We start from the raw sequence: 19,585 nt of genomic DNA, 5'->3' as shown, positions 1-19,585 counted from the left end.
AACAGGACTCCATGTTATAATAGAGTTTGATTTACATTCTTGTCAGTATATACACACAAATACTCATATCTATCAATACAATCCATCCTTCTACATTTAAAATGTCTCATTTCCACCTCTCCGCACCATCTGTTACTCTCTTGTCATTTCTTCCCTGGAATATTCCAACAGTCTGCTAATTGGTCTCTCTGCTCCAATTTATTCTCCAAACTGACTGCCAGAGTAATCTTTCTAAAGCACAGATCTTGCACAAACTTTCATAGTCACCTCTCTTCTCAAACGACATCCACCACCCTCACCCCACCTCCAATACCTACAGGATCACAAGCTGAAAAGCTTGTAGGGCCAGGCAGAAGGCCAGATGAAGAGGGCCTCTTAGGGGCTGTGGTAACCAGGGAAGTATGATAAGCCCTGACTCAAAAGGGCAGCCATTACTCAGCTCCAATTTTCAGGCAAAGCCAGAAATTAGTGTTTTGATATGAAATGTCTCAATTTTTTAAATCTATGCAGACCATATAAGATAGATCTGTGGAGCTCTATCTATCCACAGGCTACCTATGACCTGAAGGATAAAGTCTAAGATTTGGCTACATTCCGTCTTTGCAAATTTATCTATCTCAATCCCTTCACACAAGTTATACTCCAACAATCCACAAAACTGCTTACCTGTCCCTCCCGATAGACAATACACACGGATACCTGTGAGCCACTGTTCACTGGGTTATCTTGGCTATGAAAGCCCTCCCCTGCCCCAATACATCCACTGCCAAGCCTAATTTCTGCTCAGGCCTCAAGGGGTACCTTTTTAAAAATGTCCCTTACAAAATTCCCCTCCTTTTCTAACTCCCACAGACTGTATGTCCACCCCTTATGATACTTACCAGTTTTCACATTATACTACACTTTTTTATGTAAAACACTGCAAGCTTCTGGAAGCAAGTGCACATCTGATTCTGTCCGTATTCCCCATATCAGCAAACAGTACCTCTTCAAGTACACGCTCAATAATGAATGAACAAAGCTATTTATCTGCCTGTTTACCTAACAATTGGTACCTCAATTTGATAGTCATTGCACCAGTATGGTCCCTTAGATTTTGAAAATCAACAAGTTAACAAAAGAGCAGGCTCCGTGGCTGAGTGGTTAAGTTCCCACGCTCCCCTTCGGTGGCCCAGGGTTTCGCCAGTTCGGATCCTAGGCGTGGACATGGCACCACTAGTCAGGTCATGTTGAGGTAGTGTCCCATGTGCCACAACTAGAGGACCACAACTAAAAAAAAACAATACAACTGTGTACTGGGGGGACTTGAGGAGAAAAAGCAGAAAGAAAAAAAAAGCTAACAAAAATATCCCTGTAATACAGTCATGCACCAAATAACAATATTTCAGTCAACCACAGACCACATATATGACAGAGGTCCCATAAGATTAGTACCATACAGCCTCGGTGTGTAGTAGGCTAGACCATCCAGGGTTGTGTAAGTACACTCTATGAGGTTCACACACCGATACTGCCTAATGGCACATTTCTAGAACGTATCCTCATCGTTAAGCAAGGCATGACTGTAAATTTGAATCAGAAATAACATGAGGCCCAGTGGCACAGCAGTTAAGTTTGCATGTTCTGCTTCGGCAGCCCAGGGTTCGCCAGTTCGGATCCCAGGTACAGACCTATGTACCACTTGTCAAGCCATGCTGTGGCAGGCATCCCACATATAAAGTAGAAGAAGATGGGCACAGATGTTAGCTGAGGACCAGTCTTCTTCAGCAAAAAGAGGAGGACTGGCAGCAGATGTTAGCTCAGGGCTAAGCTTCCTCAAAAAAAAAAAAAAAGAAAGAAAGAACATGAACTCATGGTTCTTTTTAAATATACTTCTTAGCTCTGTCTACCGGAAGCAATGACAACCTAACAGCAAAGATTTTGGTTTCTAAATATTGTTCCCCACTAAAAGGAACCAGAGCTTCTTGGAGAAATGGCTGATTCCAAATACACAGGGAAAGTAAAAAGCCAAGGAACACAGGAAGACTGATGGGATCATGTCAAAAGGAAGCAGGAGCCACCATGAAGGGGCTCTCATTAGCCAAATGTGGGACAATTTGAATATCGATAAAGACCATAATTAATTGTTAACACACTGAATAAATAAAAGTCCACGAGAGTATGGTCATACACAAAAGGAAGCAGGAGAAACGGGGATGGCCTCTGTGACTACTAGCTAATAAATGTACATGGAATGACAGAATTAGAAAACCAAAATTTTCTAACTCCTCTTGTAATAAGTGATTTCAGGATCAGGATGCTGAAACCACTGGGTGAAAGGTTGTAATGAAACAGGATATTTACAAGGTGCCAAAATACTGTCTCATAGATTCCTTTCTAATTGCAGAGGATAAAACTGTCCCTTTATAATGGAAAGATCTGGCTGTTGCCCCCTTAGCCAAGGGATCAAACTTAGGAGAGCTCATAATGGGGTAACCTGTCATTAAGTGCTTCCCCATGTGACGCAATGGGAAGCACACTTCACTACGACAAAGCATTCTTGTCAAAATGTTCAACCTGGCTTCAATCAAGCCTCTCACCTAACTTCCAGTTTACAGGAAACACAGAAGTTAGAGAAGCAAGTTAAATGACACCGTGAGGAAATAAACAAGTAAAGAATGTTGCACATCCCACAAGACAACTAAGCTGGACTCCAGAAAAAATCAATGCGAGGAGAGGAGGGAAAAGGGCAGAGGGACTGTTCTGAATTAAAATAAGTTAAAGAGAGGGGGCCAGCCCGTGGCGCAGCGATTAAGTTAGCACCTTCCGCTTCTCAGCGGCCCGGGGTTCGCTGGTTCAGATCCCGGGTGTGGACATGGCACCGCTTGGCACGCCATGCTGTGGTAGGCATCCCACATATAAAGTAGAGGAAGATGGGCATGGATGTTAGCTCAGGGCCAGTCTTCCTCAGCAAAAAGAGGAGGACTGAGAGTAGTTAGCTCAGGGCTAATCTTCCTCAAAAAAAAAAATAAATAAGTTAAAGAGACTAACAACCAAATAAAAGGGTGTATTTTGTTTGGATCCTGCTTTGTTTTTGCTTTTTTTTAAAGGTGTGGGGGGGTGCTATAAAAGACGTTCTTGGGACAATCAGGAAAAAAATTTTTTTTAAGATTTTATTTTTCTTTTTTTCCCCAAAGCCCCCTGGTACATAGTTGTATATTTTTAGCATGGGTCCTACTAGTGGTGGAATGTGGGACACCGCCTCAGCATGGCTTGATGAGTAGTGCCACATCTGTGCCCAGGATCCGAACCAACGAAACCCCGGACCACCAAAGTGGAGTGCATGAACTTAACCACTCAGCCACGGGGCCGGCTCCTGAAATTTTAATTTAACTGAATATTTGATATTATATTATGGAATTACTTTAATTTTCTTAGATGTAAAAACAGTATTGTGATTTTTTTATATATGAATAAAGTATATGTGATTCCATATAATATGCGGTTTACACATGGAAATATATATATATGGTTGTGTTTGTGGTTTTATAGAGAGAGAGAGATACTGTCCTTATTAGGAGATACATGCTGAAATGTTTAGTCGGTGAAGTATCACATTTGCAACCTACTTTCAAATTTTTTAACAACAAAAACGGGTATGTATTTGGGGAAAGAAGGACAGGAAGGGGAGGAGAAAAGTAAAGAATAAAAGGAGAGAAGACAGGAAGGAGGGAGGGAGATTGGAAAGAAAGGAGAGAGCAAGGCGGGGAGCAGAGAAATGATGCAAATATGGCAAAATGTTAACAATTGTTGAGCCTAGGTAGAGAGCATACATAGGTGTTTGTCGTACTGGTTTTATCCCCTTATGTACGTATGAACTCTTCTGTACATATGAAATTTCTCATAACAAAAAGTTATGGAGGAAGAAGGGAGAAGAACAATTAAAAAAGCAATCAGCTTAAAATCCATATAACACCACAAGAATGTCAGGAAATAAGAGTACTCCCAAGCAAAGCCTGTGCGAGACTAAACTGGTGCAATGTGACTGGAGGGCAACGTGGCAATCTCTATCAGATTTTTAAAAGCACCTAGCCAGTGAGGCTTACTCCCAGGAATCTGTCCTAAAGATACACTCCTCCACATGTCAAACGACACATACACTAAGTTATTCTTTATGGCATCATGTGTAATAGTAAAAGACTGGATATAACCTGTATGCACATCAGTCCGGACTGATTCACAAATTTTAGCACATACAATAAATCAGCATGCATCTTTTAATTATCTCTTCAAAAAATAATGAGAGCTCTTTGGGAACTGACATGAAAGATGGACATGTCATATTTTACATTAAAAAAATCAAGGTGCAGAATAATGTGTCCAGCACACACACATATATCAAGGCTATACAAGGATGTAGCTGATGGGGCCGGCCCCATGGCCGAGTGATTAAGTTCGCGCGCTTCGCTTCGGCAGCCCAGGGTTTCGCCAGTTTGGATCTTGGGCGCGACATGGCACCACTCATCAAGCCACGCTGAGGCGGCATCCCTCATGCCACAACTAGAGGGACCCACAACTAAAAATATACAACTATGTATCAGGGTGCTTTGGGGAGAAAAAGGAAAAATAAAAATCTTTAAAAAAAAAAAAAAGGGATGCAGCTGAGTAGCTGCAGCTAGAGGGAACGGAAACTGTTCATTTTCTTACTGCATAGTTCTTTTTGTACCTTAAGAATTTTGTACCATAGACATATATAATACATTCAAAAAATTGTTTTAAGTATTGACTGACTGTAGCTGTAATGAACTCTTCATATCTCCATGCCTTTATTACCAAAACCTAATTACAGTGGAGCTACAGCTCACCTGAGAATCAGGGTGTGAAGTCAGTGCATAAGGTGAACACAGCATAGAGTAAAAATTTGCCTCAAAGATATGCCACACTGGACCAACACACTATCTCAATAATTCCAACACAGTTAATTTTCTCTCCAGCACTGGAACAGTTCACTGATTCTTCAACTGACCAGTAGATAAAATAGCTGGCTTGTACTTAGGTCTCATGTTGTGACGTTAAAAATGTATATCTTTAAAATACCATAATCACACTCATCACAGCTAGATGAGAAGCATTCAAGAACCGAGACAGGCTGAGAGAAGAGCAAACCTCCATTTCCCCTCTCACGCTTGATCCAGAACCTTCACTGTTTAGGTTATTTTTCCCTTGTTTTCGTCACCAGATACATGGAATTGAATTTGCATAAATGTATGTAAGATGTGCAGTGACAACATGGAGTTTTTAAAAACACATTTCAAAAACAGTACCTCTGTTAATTAAACAAAGCATTACAGTGGAAAAGAAAACCACAACCCAAACATAATGAGCTAATTTGCTGACTGGGACAGGTTGTAACAGAATTCCCAGATGGAGATGAAAAGAAGAGTGTTAACAGCTCTTCATCGTATCACATATGATCTCAGGATCTGAACTTAGTTGTGGCGCATTCCTTTATGTCGGCATTCCCATACACCAATAGATAGAGTCTTCAATCAATACTCTGAGTAATCTCATAACTCTACTAAGTAAAGTTAGCTACCACTGAGGCTAAAAACTCCCAAATCTTTCTCTCTATCCCTGCTCTCTCTGGTGAGCTCCACATCAATATTCCTCCCAGATACTTCTCTTAGAGGATTCAACCACAGGCAACTCAAATACATTATAACCCAAACTCAACTCATACTTTCTCCGACTCCCCTCCCCAATCTGCTCTTCAAGTATTCATTATCTTGGAAAAGAGAACAAACATCCATCCAGGTACCCAAGGCAAAAATCTAAAATTCATATACCATATTCCTTCCATCTCCTACTCCTATAATCAGCCCCAAGTTCTGCAGATCCTCCCACCCACATCTCTTTCAAGTCCATCCATCCCCATCATGCCCACGGTCCATGCTCTGGTTCGCCTTCATTACTGCTCACTTGAACTAACTAGTCTCCTTGCCTTCAGTCTTTTCGATCTATCCTACACATGCAAGAAAATCTGGTTATGTTATTCTTTCTACTTTAAGAGCAGCAGGAACAACAAGTCTCAAAATAGCGATAAAGTGAGCTAAAAACAAGCTCATTTAATAACATGATTTAATGCAAAGAGAATGTCCCACCAGGTATAGTCTTTATGAGTATGTTTGTATTCTACCCCGCACCATATGACCAAATTAAATAAGCTAATACGTGCGTTTCAGTAGAAAGAGGCCACAGGGAAGCAAGGAAAATTCAACTGCCTTCTTAGAGTCAAAGATGAGCACAAAATGGATCATAGCAGTGATAAAGGCACCTTAAGGAAAGCAAAGGGCTTCCCAGACCTATAAATCAAGAGTGCACTCAAGCTGAATGTACAAACATGCCTAAAAATGAATGCCTTAATCAGCAAAGGATTTGGGAAGTAAAAGTAAGCAGAGAAGCTGAAGGAAGAGGTTCTGCCAAATCATCCATCCCTAAAGGAAGTTGAAGGAGGCTGCCTCAGTCCCCGTCCAGTAAGCATCTCGCCTCCCCGGTTGAGTCCATGCTAACTAAGCCACCCGACTATGATCTGACCTGATAGGTAAAGTCTACCCACATTAAGAGAATATTCTAGTGATATGGCTCGAGTCTTCAGGTCCCTCAAACTCTTGTTTCTTATTTGAAAATTTTAAACTGGCAAATTAATTAGGACCCAGTAAGCAAATCTACCTACCAGAAAAGTTTATACTAATACATGCTAACACACATATATCGCTATAAATTAATAAAGTGGAATTCTGGCTTTACACATCAGTCTCATGGAGCTGGTTAATGGAAGACCAACAGCGGGATAACGAGATGCTTTGAGCATGCTGACCAGATCAAATTTCTATAGATGTTAAACAAGGGATCAAATCTAGGATCAAGGGAAATTCTAAAACTGCACATGTGGCTATTTAAATATAAATTTAAATTAAGTAAAATTAAAAATTCAGTTCCTCAGTTACAGGGCCACATTTCAAAACAGCCACATGTGGCTAGTGGCTACCATACTGAACAGCAGAGATAGTGAACATTTCCATCATCACAGCACCGTTTTGGAAGATAATCTCAAACTAACCCTATTGTGAGTCCTCTGGGGAAACAGCCCGATGGTCCCAGCTGGCTAATGCAGAATCGGAGAGCTACTGTTCTCTACAGAAGGTAACAAATAGATGCTCAACAACAATTGTTTCCTTTCTATTTGCAATGGCTTCTTCAAATCAGAACATCGAGTTTTAGTCTTCGGGATTTCAGCCCCTCTTTTTACCACTGGATGACACTCTAGAGGCAATATAGCATAGAGGGTAAAGCACGTTCTCTGAAGCCAGAGTGCCTGGATTCACATCTCACCTTTGTCTCTTACCAGATGCGTGACCTTTAACATGTTATTTAACTACCCATCCTTCAGTTTCCTCATCAGTAAAGTAGAAATAATGGTACCTACCTCACTGGGTTACTATGAAAATAAAATGAGTTTACACAGAGAAAGCGCCCATAACTGTGCTCAATACAGAATAAGTGCCCAGTAAGTGTTTATTATTTCAACTTCTACTACCACCACCCCCTCCAACAGTTCTTCAGATGACAAGTGTGACAAATGCTCACCTAGGAGAAATATTAGCAAATATAAAGGAGTTAAACTAAAACAAGGATCACAAAAGTCAGAGAGTCAGTCTATGATAAAAAGAAATTTTTTTAATATTAAAGGGAATAGGTAATCTGGAGAGAATATTAAATACTCAAAATACTCATGTTTTCAAGAGAGTTGTTTGCCAATGTCTTACTTGTAAGGCTGACAAACCACAGGTCAAAAGAAGTCTACATAATAAGCTACTGAGCTATTTAAATAACCATTAAAAACTAGGGAGGAAGTGAGAAGATGCAGCTTTGAGTTCACTAGACCAAATGATACTTCCCTGTATAAAACATGTTTTGACATTTAAACGCACTGCCTCTCTTATACTCGCTAAGTTACCTTTATGTTTGTTGGATGAACTAACTGAGGGTCTTCTGATTTTTTCACTAAGCTGGGAGAGCACCAGACATCATTAAACTACCACACCAAACAATGATCTATCATGTGTTCTCTGAGTGGAAACCTGTTATAAAAAACTGCACCTTGCTCTTGCAGATAGGCAATTTGAGTTGAAGCACAAATTTGAGCACATGTGGTCACTGAAAGAGGCAGAGCTTCGAGACACACAGACTCAAGCTTAAAGCCTGGCTTGGCCACCTACTAGCTGTAGGACCCTGGGCAACTCGCACTTATTTAACGCTTAGGAGCTTCATTGCACTATCTGCAAAACATAGGTAAAGCATGTGCCAGCTGAATAAGAAATATATGTAAAGAGCCTACAACGGTGCCTGGCACTTAACAGATGGTCAATAAACAGTTGCTACAGTTAGAGTCCTAAGAATAAAAGACCACTACTTTACATGGTAACTACAAAAACTATTTTGACTAGGTATTAACCAGAAACCATGAGATAATGCCTCAAAATTATCATTTGTTTTCCATATTTAACAAACTATTTCCCAAACAAAATTTCTTGTTTACTGCATTTCCTGCTGAACTATTACTATAAACCATTTGAGCCTATAATAAAAACAAATGCACTTCTTACACTGAAACAAAGTTTGTACTAGCAATTCCGCCACACATATCTTCACTAATCCACACTCAGACATGAACACTAAGCACAAATGTCTAACATTTCTTCCTTTTCCTATTAATGGAAAAAAGTAAAGAAATCTTGTTTTTAAGTTTCTTTCAGTGAGTTGAGTTCTACATAACAAAACAATACAGGGTAATTGCTTACCTGGAAAATATTTTGTACTTCAGATCCACCAATCCAGAATGAATGGGAGTATTCCCTTTCAGACTAGTGTGAGAAAAGACAGCAGTCAAGCAGCTTCCAAGATTCTTTCCGTTTACTGTATCCAGCTTTCTTCAACAAAATCCCAAACATGCACTTCGGTAACTGTTGAAAGATAGAAAGCAATCCATACACCCACCATGGCACCAGTGGCAAAGGACAGCCACCAAGAAATGGAAGGAAGGGTCAACGGAGTGGTGGATCTGAGGCACAGGAAAGAAGTTACGACCCCTGAGTCAGCTATCTGGCACAGAAGGTCTGCGACAGCACTCCTACTCTGTGCTGAGAAGGCTGAGAAACTCTACACGGCAAAGATGGAAACGTCCCTAACAGTGATATTCACTCAGGATAAATAGCATCTAATTTCCAAATAAGAGCAGCTAAAAACTTACTCTCTTCTCCACACAAATTGTCTCAGACCATTGAGCTACAATGAACCTCCTTATCCATTTTCTAAAACACCTCCTCCACTATTACAAAATGTTTGTCAGCCAAAATTAATGATATGGGAGAGCTCAAATATCTCTCAATAAAGATATTAACAAGAAATCTTTTGGTTTGTTACATATAAGACATCAAATCTACACATTACCCAAATTTTCAACACTCAGCTGAAATATAGGACATTTAAAAACATGACATAATTTTCAGAGTGAACTTCTGATTCAACAAAGGCCAATCCCCCACAGTGGCCAGGCAGTGGGTAAACTAGGAAAAATAATCAAGAACACCAGCAAACAATCTACCAGAGGACACCTGTAAATACACATGCCCAGTCCACATTATGTCAACATGCTTTTACCACCAGGCCGGCTTTTCCATTAGACTGCAAATTCTAAACAAACTATGAGGGAGAGAGAAAAAGGCACTCAACAGGATGACACAGATAAAAACTTAAAAAATCAGAAGACTATGAACGGTGAACTTGCTTGCACATAAATTTGCTACTTCCCCAACTGCCACACTAGTGCCAAAATGTTCCTGCAGTAATTACAATACTGAACCTTACTGAAAACGGGCCAGGCCCTTTACATTCATTACTCATATTTAATTCTCAAAAAAGATGAGAAGGAATAACCTGCCCAAAGCCCCACATCTACTAGGTGGTAGAGCCCAGGTCCTTTTCACAGAGCACGCGGTCTCCCACGTCCAAAGATCAGAAAAGCCCTAATTCCTGAGGCAGAAGAAACCAAACTTCACTCTCAAAGCCCCTAAGTTAACTAACGTCAGAATGGAGAACTACAAAAATACAGAGGAGTAAAATTTCAGCCTAGCTGAACTAAAACACAACTGAATGAATGGAACCATCCTGACTAGATCTTGCCACTTAAAAAAGCATTTCAGGGGCCGGCCCCGTGGCCAAGTGGTTAAGTTCACATGCTCCGCTGCGGCGGCCCAGGGTTTCACCAGTTGGGATGTTGGGCATGGACATGGCACCACTTGTCGGGCCATGCTGAGGCGGCATCCCACATGCCACAACTAGAAGGACCTACAACTAAAATATACAACTATGTACCAGGGGGCTTTGGGGAGAAAACGGAAAAATAAAATCTTTTAAAAAAAAGGATTTCATTAACAGAGCCACACAATTCTAAGGTCCACAATATTAATATTAAAACAAAACACATTATAATGTTGCCCAAGTAGTCTTTGTGTTTAGCAGCAAAAGACTGTGTCTGTGACAAAGAATCTCAAATCCAGCTGAAACCAGCGAATTTTTAAATTCCCAAATTTGTTAATAAATAGTCCACAGGCAATGACTAAAGATGTTCTGACTTTTCACGTTGTAGGCTAAGTAACTGAAGTGACTGAAATGCTAGTCTGTGACTAACCTCACCATAATCAAATGGAAATGTCTTAATACCCACAACTTAAAAGAGACCAATCACGTAAGTAAAATCTCAAGCAAAGAACAAGGGTTCAAGTTTTTCCCATCAAGCGACATTACTCTGGAGCGTAATTATAACCTGGAAACCCTATTTTGATAAAAGCACCTAGTGAGCTATGGCCAGTAACTAACTGCTAAAGCAATATACTCTGCTTTTCAAAATATAACTTACTGCTAGAACCAAAATGCTGAACAATTACAGCAAAACACATCCACAACAATTTGACTAATGGACTCATTTCTGAACCTCGTGAATCGTCAGGCCTTTTCCCTGTGTTAGTGAGCTCATTTTCCCCTCTTCCCTTCAAATAGACATTTATTGAATGCCTAATTGGTGGTATGCCTTATGCTAGAGATACAAAGACTAATAAATGCCAGACCAGGAATGTAAGGACTGAGTTCTTCCTGTCCTCTGCCCCTTTCTCTTCTAGCCTCCCAAGTGATCACAGAATCAAAACATATTTTATTATTTGTTCTCAAAACAGGTTAAGTGTTCTCAATTTAACTCTTAATAAAACTAAAAATAGGGGCCGGCCCATGGCCAAGTGGTTAAGTTCGTGAGCTCCGCTGCAGGCGGCCCAGTGTTTCGTTGGTTCGAATCCTGGGTGCGGACATGGCACTGCTCATCAAACCACACTGAGGCAGCGTCCCACATGCCACAACTAGAAGGACCCACAACTAAAAATACACAACTATGTACTGGGAAGCTTTGGGAGAAAAAGGAAAAATAAAAAAATTTAAAATCTTTAAAATAAATTACTCAAGTTCCTTTTTTCTCAATAGTAAAGCCTCATTTAATTTTTCCTGTTCTTCTGTGGATCAAAGGCTTGCTATTAGAGAATGGTTTCCTATATTCATTATACTTATATTCACATATCTCTCTATTCACAAAGACTTTTTTTTTCATTTTACATATTAATGTCCCACTGTTTCTACTTCACAGCTTTCCATTCTGTGAAGTCTTCATCATTGTTGACTAACTCTGAAAGGGAATTTCCTAAAAATGCTTCCTGCTGACATCAAAGGACCCTGCAATTTCTGAATTTTGTTAAAACAATTATAAGATCCAGGTTAGAGATACCCTACTGGACTGTCAGGTCTTCCTGGTTGTCTCTCATTTGCCTGCAAAGACAAACTTCCTGTTAGGCAATTGTGATCAGCAGAAACTTAACTGAGGGTTAACAAGCACATTCTGGACCAACAGGTTTTTTCCTCTTTTGTCAACTAATTTAACGAACAACATAACAACTGAGGAGGAAATCTTGTATGATACTCACTGCTTATTCTGTTAAAGGTCAAAATCATTAGCTTTGCTAAAACAAGAATAAGAATTCAAAAATCCTAATTTCCTCATCTAAACTAAACCGATCAAACAAAATCACAATACTCAATGTTAATATTAACTTATCACCAGTCTCCTTCTACTACGAAACCTAAAACAGGGTTGGGTGGGTTCTCGCCATAGTTAGAGTACCGGTCTAATTTGGTCTAATTGGTAGTTCTTCATAATTGTAACAGTACTTCCCAGATTTCCAAGATAGTACTGATTCTGTCTGATGTCATCATTTCCCCCAAAGATGCCTCATTAAATGTATGGCTAAAAGCAAATGAATTTTAGGCCTCTGTAAAGTTTCACAAATAAATACATTCACAACTCGGAGGGAAAAACTAAAAAATCTTCATACCATCTGTCTCGACTGTGCTTTACAAAACACGGTCCCTGGCCTTGTGGGGAAAGTTAGCACGGGAAGCAGGTGCTGAGAGACACGCCCCCCGCAAGGTCCTTCCACATCCATCTCTCATATAATCCTCCCAACACTCGGAGCAATACCTGCATCTTCTTATTTTTACAGACAATGAAACATACCACAGAAAGGATAACTTTCTTAAGGCCACACAGCTAGCAAGTGACAGAGCTAGGATACAAACTCGGGTGTTTCACTTTCAAGCCCAAGCCCTTTGTGCTAAATCATGCTTCTCTAAGGTCACAGAATCCTTAGAACTTAGCGACTGTTTGGCAAGTTCACAACAGATATAAAAAGTCTGGTTTCCTTAATACTTTGGTATCAACTACCTTCTGGGATGTATGTAAATCAGTCTGTATGTTGTGCAAAAGCCTCAAAATAATGGTCAAAATGTCTATGGATGTCTGTGTGCCACACACCACCCTCCACTTCCCTCTTACCAGTCTTTCTCCTCCATTCATTTCCACCTTTGTCTTAAGGTTATCAAAAGGAAATCTTAAAAAGTTTCACAGTATGAAAAAAAAATACCTAACATGAATGTAAATCAATAACTATGTATTGCACACCCAAGTGCTATGCATTGTGAAGGATTCAAAGGATAATGAGATACAGCCGCTGGATAGAAGCTCAGACATGATCACAAGCCTTTGTGATATACAGGAAGGTATGATAAGTCCCATAAGAGTTTGGAACAAATTACTATGAGAATTAGTGATACAGGTAAGAATTTCCAGAAGATAGTTTAGATACAGGCAAATAGCAATAACGTATGTCAACAATCAAGAGGAAAAGTCAACTCAACATTTGTTGAATTGCAAGAAGGCACCGTGAGGAGTTGATCATTTCATAGGGGACACAAACAGCAAACTATAATACAAGCCCGGAATACGTTAAGGACCATGAGATAAATACAACGTGGTAGAATTCATTCATTTCACTTAACAATGATTATCATATAGGCAATATAACAGATATAAAAACAAAGAGGTATCTGCCACCAAAAATATAAACTGACATCAAAAGAGGTGGCATCTAAATTGTGTTTTGATGGAACAGGACTTCATCAGCATAGGTGGAAGAGAGGATTCCTGAGATCTGACCTAAGCCAATCTGGCCGAGGAGCCAACTACTGTTAGGTCCTTCCCGTGAACACCAGCAGCCTTCAACACATGGGCTTAGGTCAGCTCACATCACTGCTGACAAACAAAACAGTGCGAGCAGATGTGAAGAACCATGGTCCTCCACACTTTGGCTTGAATACAGAACAAGTGAGGAATGTAGGAAGAAAAGCTGGAAGGGAGGGTGGAATTCGAATTACTAGGACTTGAAATGCTTTCTTTCCCTTAAAGTGTAAATATCACCAGGTGGAACCCAGGATCCTAGCTACCTCGCAGCACTGAAGTTTGTTTCTAGGATTCCCAGGATCACACAGCACTACTCAGAGGGAAATATGTGATGTTCCATGAATCTACGTAATGGGCCAGTGATTCCCCTGTGCTGGCTCTCTTCATTTTCAGGGTACAGCAGTTAGGGCCAAGAGTGCCAAGACTTGTGTGCAAGATCATGTTTATCCTTGTCAAATCTGAAAGGACGTCTAACTTAGTCCAAAATCGGGGCAAAAATTGATATATTTGAGCCACAGCCACCTGAGGCAGGTCAATGAGGTCCATAAATATGCATGTGGTTTATTTCATTTGGACCCAACTTAAACCTTTGTCCATTTAATCTGCCTTTGGTAAATCAGCACACGGCTAGAGGTAAATGAGGATAAGTGATAGTGACAAAGTAAGATCCAAGCTCTTGAAGGAGTCACTAAACAAACTCACTCACTCCACTTAAGAAGCCAATGACAAGAAGGGGAAAAAAAGAGAAAAATTTCCAGTAACTTCACTCATCAGTTTCTCTCATCTCCTTGGCCTTGTGTCCAGCCTGTACTTCAAACAGCTCTAAAAATATCATTTATATCACACCTTCTTAATAAGATCCAATGTATTTTACCTAAATTACTACATTCAATGAGTAACATAGCCATTTAGAGGCAACACAGAAGGGAAATGACTCACTTAAGGTCACTTAGCAAACAAGGGAACCATCTGACAGCGAACGATAGAGTATAAACTGCCCATTAATTGTCTGGGGGTGGGCGCACTCACACACATGGAACAAAATTACCTTTCCTCAACTTTTAACATCAACTTCTGCTACCTTCTAACAGGGAGGACTAACCATTTTTCTCCCAGTCAGCAGCTCTGGAGTGCTTTCTAGTGATGAGCGCCTGAACATCAACTCATATTCCTAACGCAAGCGTTAAGAAATATCATATGATACATAAAATACAGTTTTCATTCTTTCCAGTCCACAGCACTAGACACAGCCTGGCGAATCTTGTATATTTCCAAAATGGATTACTACTTTTCTACCTCATTAATAGTAAAGCTGATTTCACCGGAGTCCTAAGTTTGAAAAACAGTCCCATAAACTACGTACAGTATTAGGCCAATACAAGGCCATGAAAGTCATTTGGTGGTTAAATTACCGTCAGCAATTGTAAATTCCGTTGTCTCAATCAAGAGTTTATAGTCTATATTAAAGACTAATCCCTATGAAGTAGGGCAGTTGGAGAAGCACTCTGGACCCAGCCTCAGGCAGGGGTAGGAGTCACAAGGAGGGTTACATCTTGGAGATTTAATTATTCTGCTATCACCAGCTTTATTTCCTAGTAAACTAAAAAAGTCCGAGGAAAAAAAACAAATGAGAAAGAATCAAAATCAAAGAAAGTAGAAGGATGAAGATTAAGAAACTGGAGATACCCAAGAAGTCTGTTTCCTCTCTTTCTTATAGCCCGCTCTGGAATATCAAATGAAAGTTATCCTGTTAACCATTAAGTACCAAACTGGTACAGGCAGCACAATCACAAATACTTGAGTATTGAAGCTGACTCATAAAAACCTAAAAATATTTCATGCTTTAGGCCTTCAAAATACCATAAGTTTAACCCCTTGCCCTCCTTTAATCATGTTATTTTGAAACCAATGTAAAAAATATTTTTAACCTAGTTCTGGAAACTGTAATTAAAATGCAGTGAACACAAAAAGCCATATACAATTAGATTTTAAGGCATTATCACTCCTACATCTGATGCTAGATTTACTAAATCAGTTGTTAAGCACCTGTGCTATCTAAATAAATACATATATGTTCATGAAAAGGGTTGCCTAAGAGTCTTAACTGGTATCCTTTTGAAGGAATACCAAAATCTGCATATGAAAAGCCATTTCAAAATTGATCTAGATAACTACTAAACTCTTCGTTAAATTTTCTAAGAATCCCACTTTATGATGCCCTTGAAATCTTTTCAGATCATAGACAAGCACAATCATGTAAAATCAAAATTTTTTTAAGTTAAAAGTATAGGAAGTCAGTAAATTTAGGCCACAGGTTTTTTTTTCACCATACACTCAAAGATAGCAAGTGGAGTACACTGTACTTCTTCTAATTCTTTTGAAAATAAAGACATTTTAGTTATTTTTTAAATGAATGGAAATGGAAGGAGCACAGAACAGCCAATTTCAAAGAGGTACCAAGTTACGATTTTTTGATATGAAGTACTCCTCCTGTGTAAGTACATGTATTGTACATCTATAAGAATATGTACTATGTCATTTCAGTTAAGGTATTTTACTAAAATAACCCATTACAAAATTTGAGAATATCCAAGGCTTGACTTCAATAATAGTTTGATAAATTATACTGAAAAGGAAAAATTACTTAATAAATGAAAACCAAAAACTCACAAGTGACAGTATCCCTTAGAAAGCAACCACACACGCACGCACAGACACACAAATCAGAAACTACCGGAGCATTTTTTCCCCTAGTTTTCAAGAATCCCGGAGAAGTCTAGTTCTGTGAATTACGCAAAGGACAGCAAATATTAAGCTGCCTCTGTATTTATGGTACTGTACTTCCATTTTTCAAACATGCATCTCAACTCCCCAGATACCATCATCCACAGAAACCATGCAGCTATCCAACAGACTTTCAGTGTCACCATTTATTATTTATAGCGTTAAATGAGGGAAGTGGCTCTGATGTCACCGACCCTACTCAGTGGAATCACTGACTCAATAAACATTTTCACACTGGAGAAAATCTGGCAAGGAGAACATTTTGCTGGGTTAAGTACATTCTTTCACCTTTCCTCTCAACCCTGGAGTAGAAGTTGTTAGAGAGATACAAAGAAACTGTCAAGGTTTCCACAGGAGAAACCTTGGGCATGTCCATTTGCTGAGGCAAAGACTTCCTCCTACAAACTCTCCAGAGCCCAGTTTGATTTCCCTAATGTTCAAATTGGCAGGTCATAGCTGCCATATTTTATTTCTTCCACCAAATCATTCACCAAGTAGCAAATTCTTCGCTTCTACTAGACACCCTCTCATGGTCCTGTTTCTAAAAACGCCTTCTGGCTCCAAGTCCTAAGGCAGAAGGGGGTTGGGGTTTCCGTGGGGCCAGGGAGTCTGGCCCGTCTACCACTGGTTTCTAACAGAAGAGTGATCGCTTCCCCAGGGGCCTAGGATTCTCCTTTTTGTTTGTTTGTTTTTGTAAGAAGAAAGAACTGGAGGCAGTGATGAGGACCACCCCTCCCCCTTCTTCCCCAATTTCCCAAAGCACCTCTGGAAAACGTGAAGTTACGGTTTTGCTTTCCTGGGAGATGGAATCCAGAGTACCTGGGGCCCTGCTATGCAAACATCCCTCTCGGCCGAGAAGGAAACCCTTTGTCCGAGAAGCCGGACACCACAGGGGCCCGGGTAAAAAGGCCCCTTATCCGTCACAGCCTCAAACCCAAGAGCTCCCCACCTCCATCCCTGCAGGCCTATCCTCGCATCCGCACAGCCCTGGGTTGGGGAGAGGGTGCTGAGACCCCTAGTAGGACGAGGAGACCGAGGCCCTGGCCGATCTCCTTCGTACCCCCTCCCACCAACATCTCACTCGGCCTGAGTGGGGCTTCCAAGAGCGGGGCAGGCCTGGGATGGAGAAATAGACAAAAAAAAAATCCCCTTCTAAAAGAAGGAGAATGAGATGCTAGAGCGAGGGTGAGCTAAGGCCAGAGCATAAGCGAGCGAGGGTCGTTCGAGAGATGGGCCCGGAGACAGGACAGAGGGAGGGAGGACCGAGGGGCATGGAGGGGGCCGGGCCAGGTCTGGCCTGAGATCTCGAGGGATTCGGAGGAACTGCGCCGGGCCCGAGGCAAGGGAAGGCGGGGGCCCCAGGTCGGGGCCGAGGCGGCGGGGAAGGGCCAGAGCCGGCCTTGCGCCGGCCGTTGAGGTGGGCAGGCCCGCCCCGGGCCGGACGGACGGAAGAACGGACGGTCCAGCGGGCCGCACTCACCATGAGCTCGATGGTCTTGTCCTCAATCACCGAGTCGGGCTCCATGGCGGCCCCGCCTCGCTCTCCCCGCGCAGCAGCGAACGGCCCGGGCGGAGAAGGCGACGGCGGAGGCGGCTCTCGCACCCACTCTAGCTGCCAGCCCGCCCGGGCCGCCGGCAGCTCCGCCCTCCCCCTCGGCGAACGCAGTACGCAGAGCGAGGACTACAGCTCCCAGCAGGCGCCGCGTGCCCCGCAGAGCTTTGTGGGAACGGGAAGCGCACACTACGCCAATCTCTCCTGGTAGCCCGAAGCTGAATTCTGAGCCGAAAGTAGCTCTGGACTGCGAATGCGGGACGTGCAAAGCTAAAGAATTAAGGGGTCCCTCAAGGTAGGACCTCGAAAGTGCCATGACTTCATATCCCAGAAAGCCATGCGAGTGGGCTCTCCTTCCGGCTAGTTTCTCCTGACTTCCTGGCAGCCCAAGGCTATCCGGACCGGGACGGAAACTCCGCGGCAACTCTTCACTTGTCTGAGAGATCCTGCGTGTGCGACCGATTTCCGCACATGCGCCGTCGGTGTCCGCAGTCCCCACATGACGCTTAGGGAGCGGCGCGGCTGATCCGCGAGCGCCGGGTGGTAGGGACAGATGTTGGAGACAGGTGGGTTCTAGGTGCGTTAGGAGGGCATGGTCTTGGGGCTCAGGTGTGAGAGGGGCCAGCGAGCCAGAGAAGCTCGGGCAAGGGAGGAGGCTCTGCGAGTTTGGGCACCCCTGGAGCGAGAGATTTGGAGATTTCGTTGGGGAGAGGGGTTATGGAAGTGAACTGTGGTTCTGTCTATATGCACCGCGAACTGAGGAGTTGAGCGATGAAAGGGAACCTGTGTATAGTGAGCCCCTCTTCGTTCGTTCGGAAAATGTTTATTAAACTTCCAGCCACTGCCAGGTACCAGTTCGAAACATTACAGACAAGGCCTCTGTTCTCACGGAGCTTAATTCTGATAGGGAGAAGACAGACATTAACCAAAAGCGAAGAACACAGCTGGAGACCTGGAGAACTCCTAGTGAATTCTGCCTCCAGCTCTGTGTGAACTCGGTCAGATCTGTCAGTGCCCTCTAACCAAAGACCGCCAGGGACACACAGAGGTGAACAAGCTAGGTGTGTTATGGGTTGCAGTGAGGGAGGACACACACCATGAGGAACCGTCGGGGCATCTCAGTTAGAGTTGTGAGGTTATCCGGGAGAGGGTTTAAGGAAGTGAGGCTTTACTCTGGATTAGATGCTGTCAGGAAGTGGGGGTAATTCTCTGATTGGGCATCTCCAGAATTCTTGCCTGAAAGGAGGGAACACTAGACTGAGGCTGAAACTGTAGTTGGTAAAGAAGCTGAAGCCCCTCATTAGCCAGCATAGGGGATGTTTGCTCATTTTTTGTGGTTTGGGCAATGTTCATGTTGTATCTGTGTTCAGATATAATTAAGGATTGGTCTTGTTTTTTGTCTTGATCTATCACGGTCACCGAATGGCCTCGTCTGATGTTTGTATTCTGTGAAATTATGTTCCACAGAGGCCAGGCTGTCATCTAGTAACATTACAGCCCAGCCGATTGTGCCAGGCCAGCTTCCAAATGTCAGAAGCTGCTTTCCCTTTCTCAAGTGTTTTGAGTTCTCTGCACCTGTAAATTGAGGGAACTGG

General features: G+C 42.0%; 1 protein-coding gene across 6 annotated transcripts in view; it reads right to left on the bottom strand.

Moving 5' to 3' along the window:
• FBXW11 (F-box and WD repeat domain containing 11) overlaps positions 1-18,101 on the bottom strand; it is a 124,205-nt gene extending 106,104 nt beyond the window's left edge. For 2 of the 6 annotated variants that reach the window (XM_046666643.1, XM_046666646.1), the window contains exon 1: positions 17,919-18,100. In XM_046666643.1, the coding sequence (XP_046522599.1) occupies positions 17,919-17,963 (45 nt within the window). In that variant the 5' untranslated portion in view covers positions 17,964-18,100. Of the gene's footprint in view, positions 1-8,840; positions 9,003-17,918 lie in introns of all 6 variants that reach the window. The other 4 variants (XM_046666647.1, XM_046666649.1, XM_046666648.1 and 1 more) reach the window with 3 other exon arrangements.
• Between the last annotated feature and the right edge of the window lie 1,484 nt (positions 18,102-19,585).

The sequence above is a fragment of the Equus quagga genome, chromosome 7, assembly GCF_021613505.1.
Source record: "Equus quagga isolate Etosha38 chromosome 7, UCLA_HA_Equagga_1.0, whole genome shotgun sequence".
Taxonomy (NCBI): domain Eukaryota; kingdom Metazoa; phylum Chordata; class Mammalia; order Perissodactyla; family Equidae; genus Equus; species Equus quagga.
Note: the sequence above shows the minus strand (reverse complement) of the source record. Positions and strands in the feature narration are given on the sequence as shown.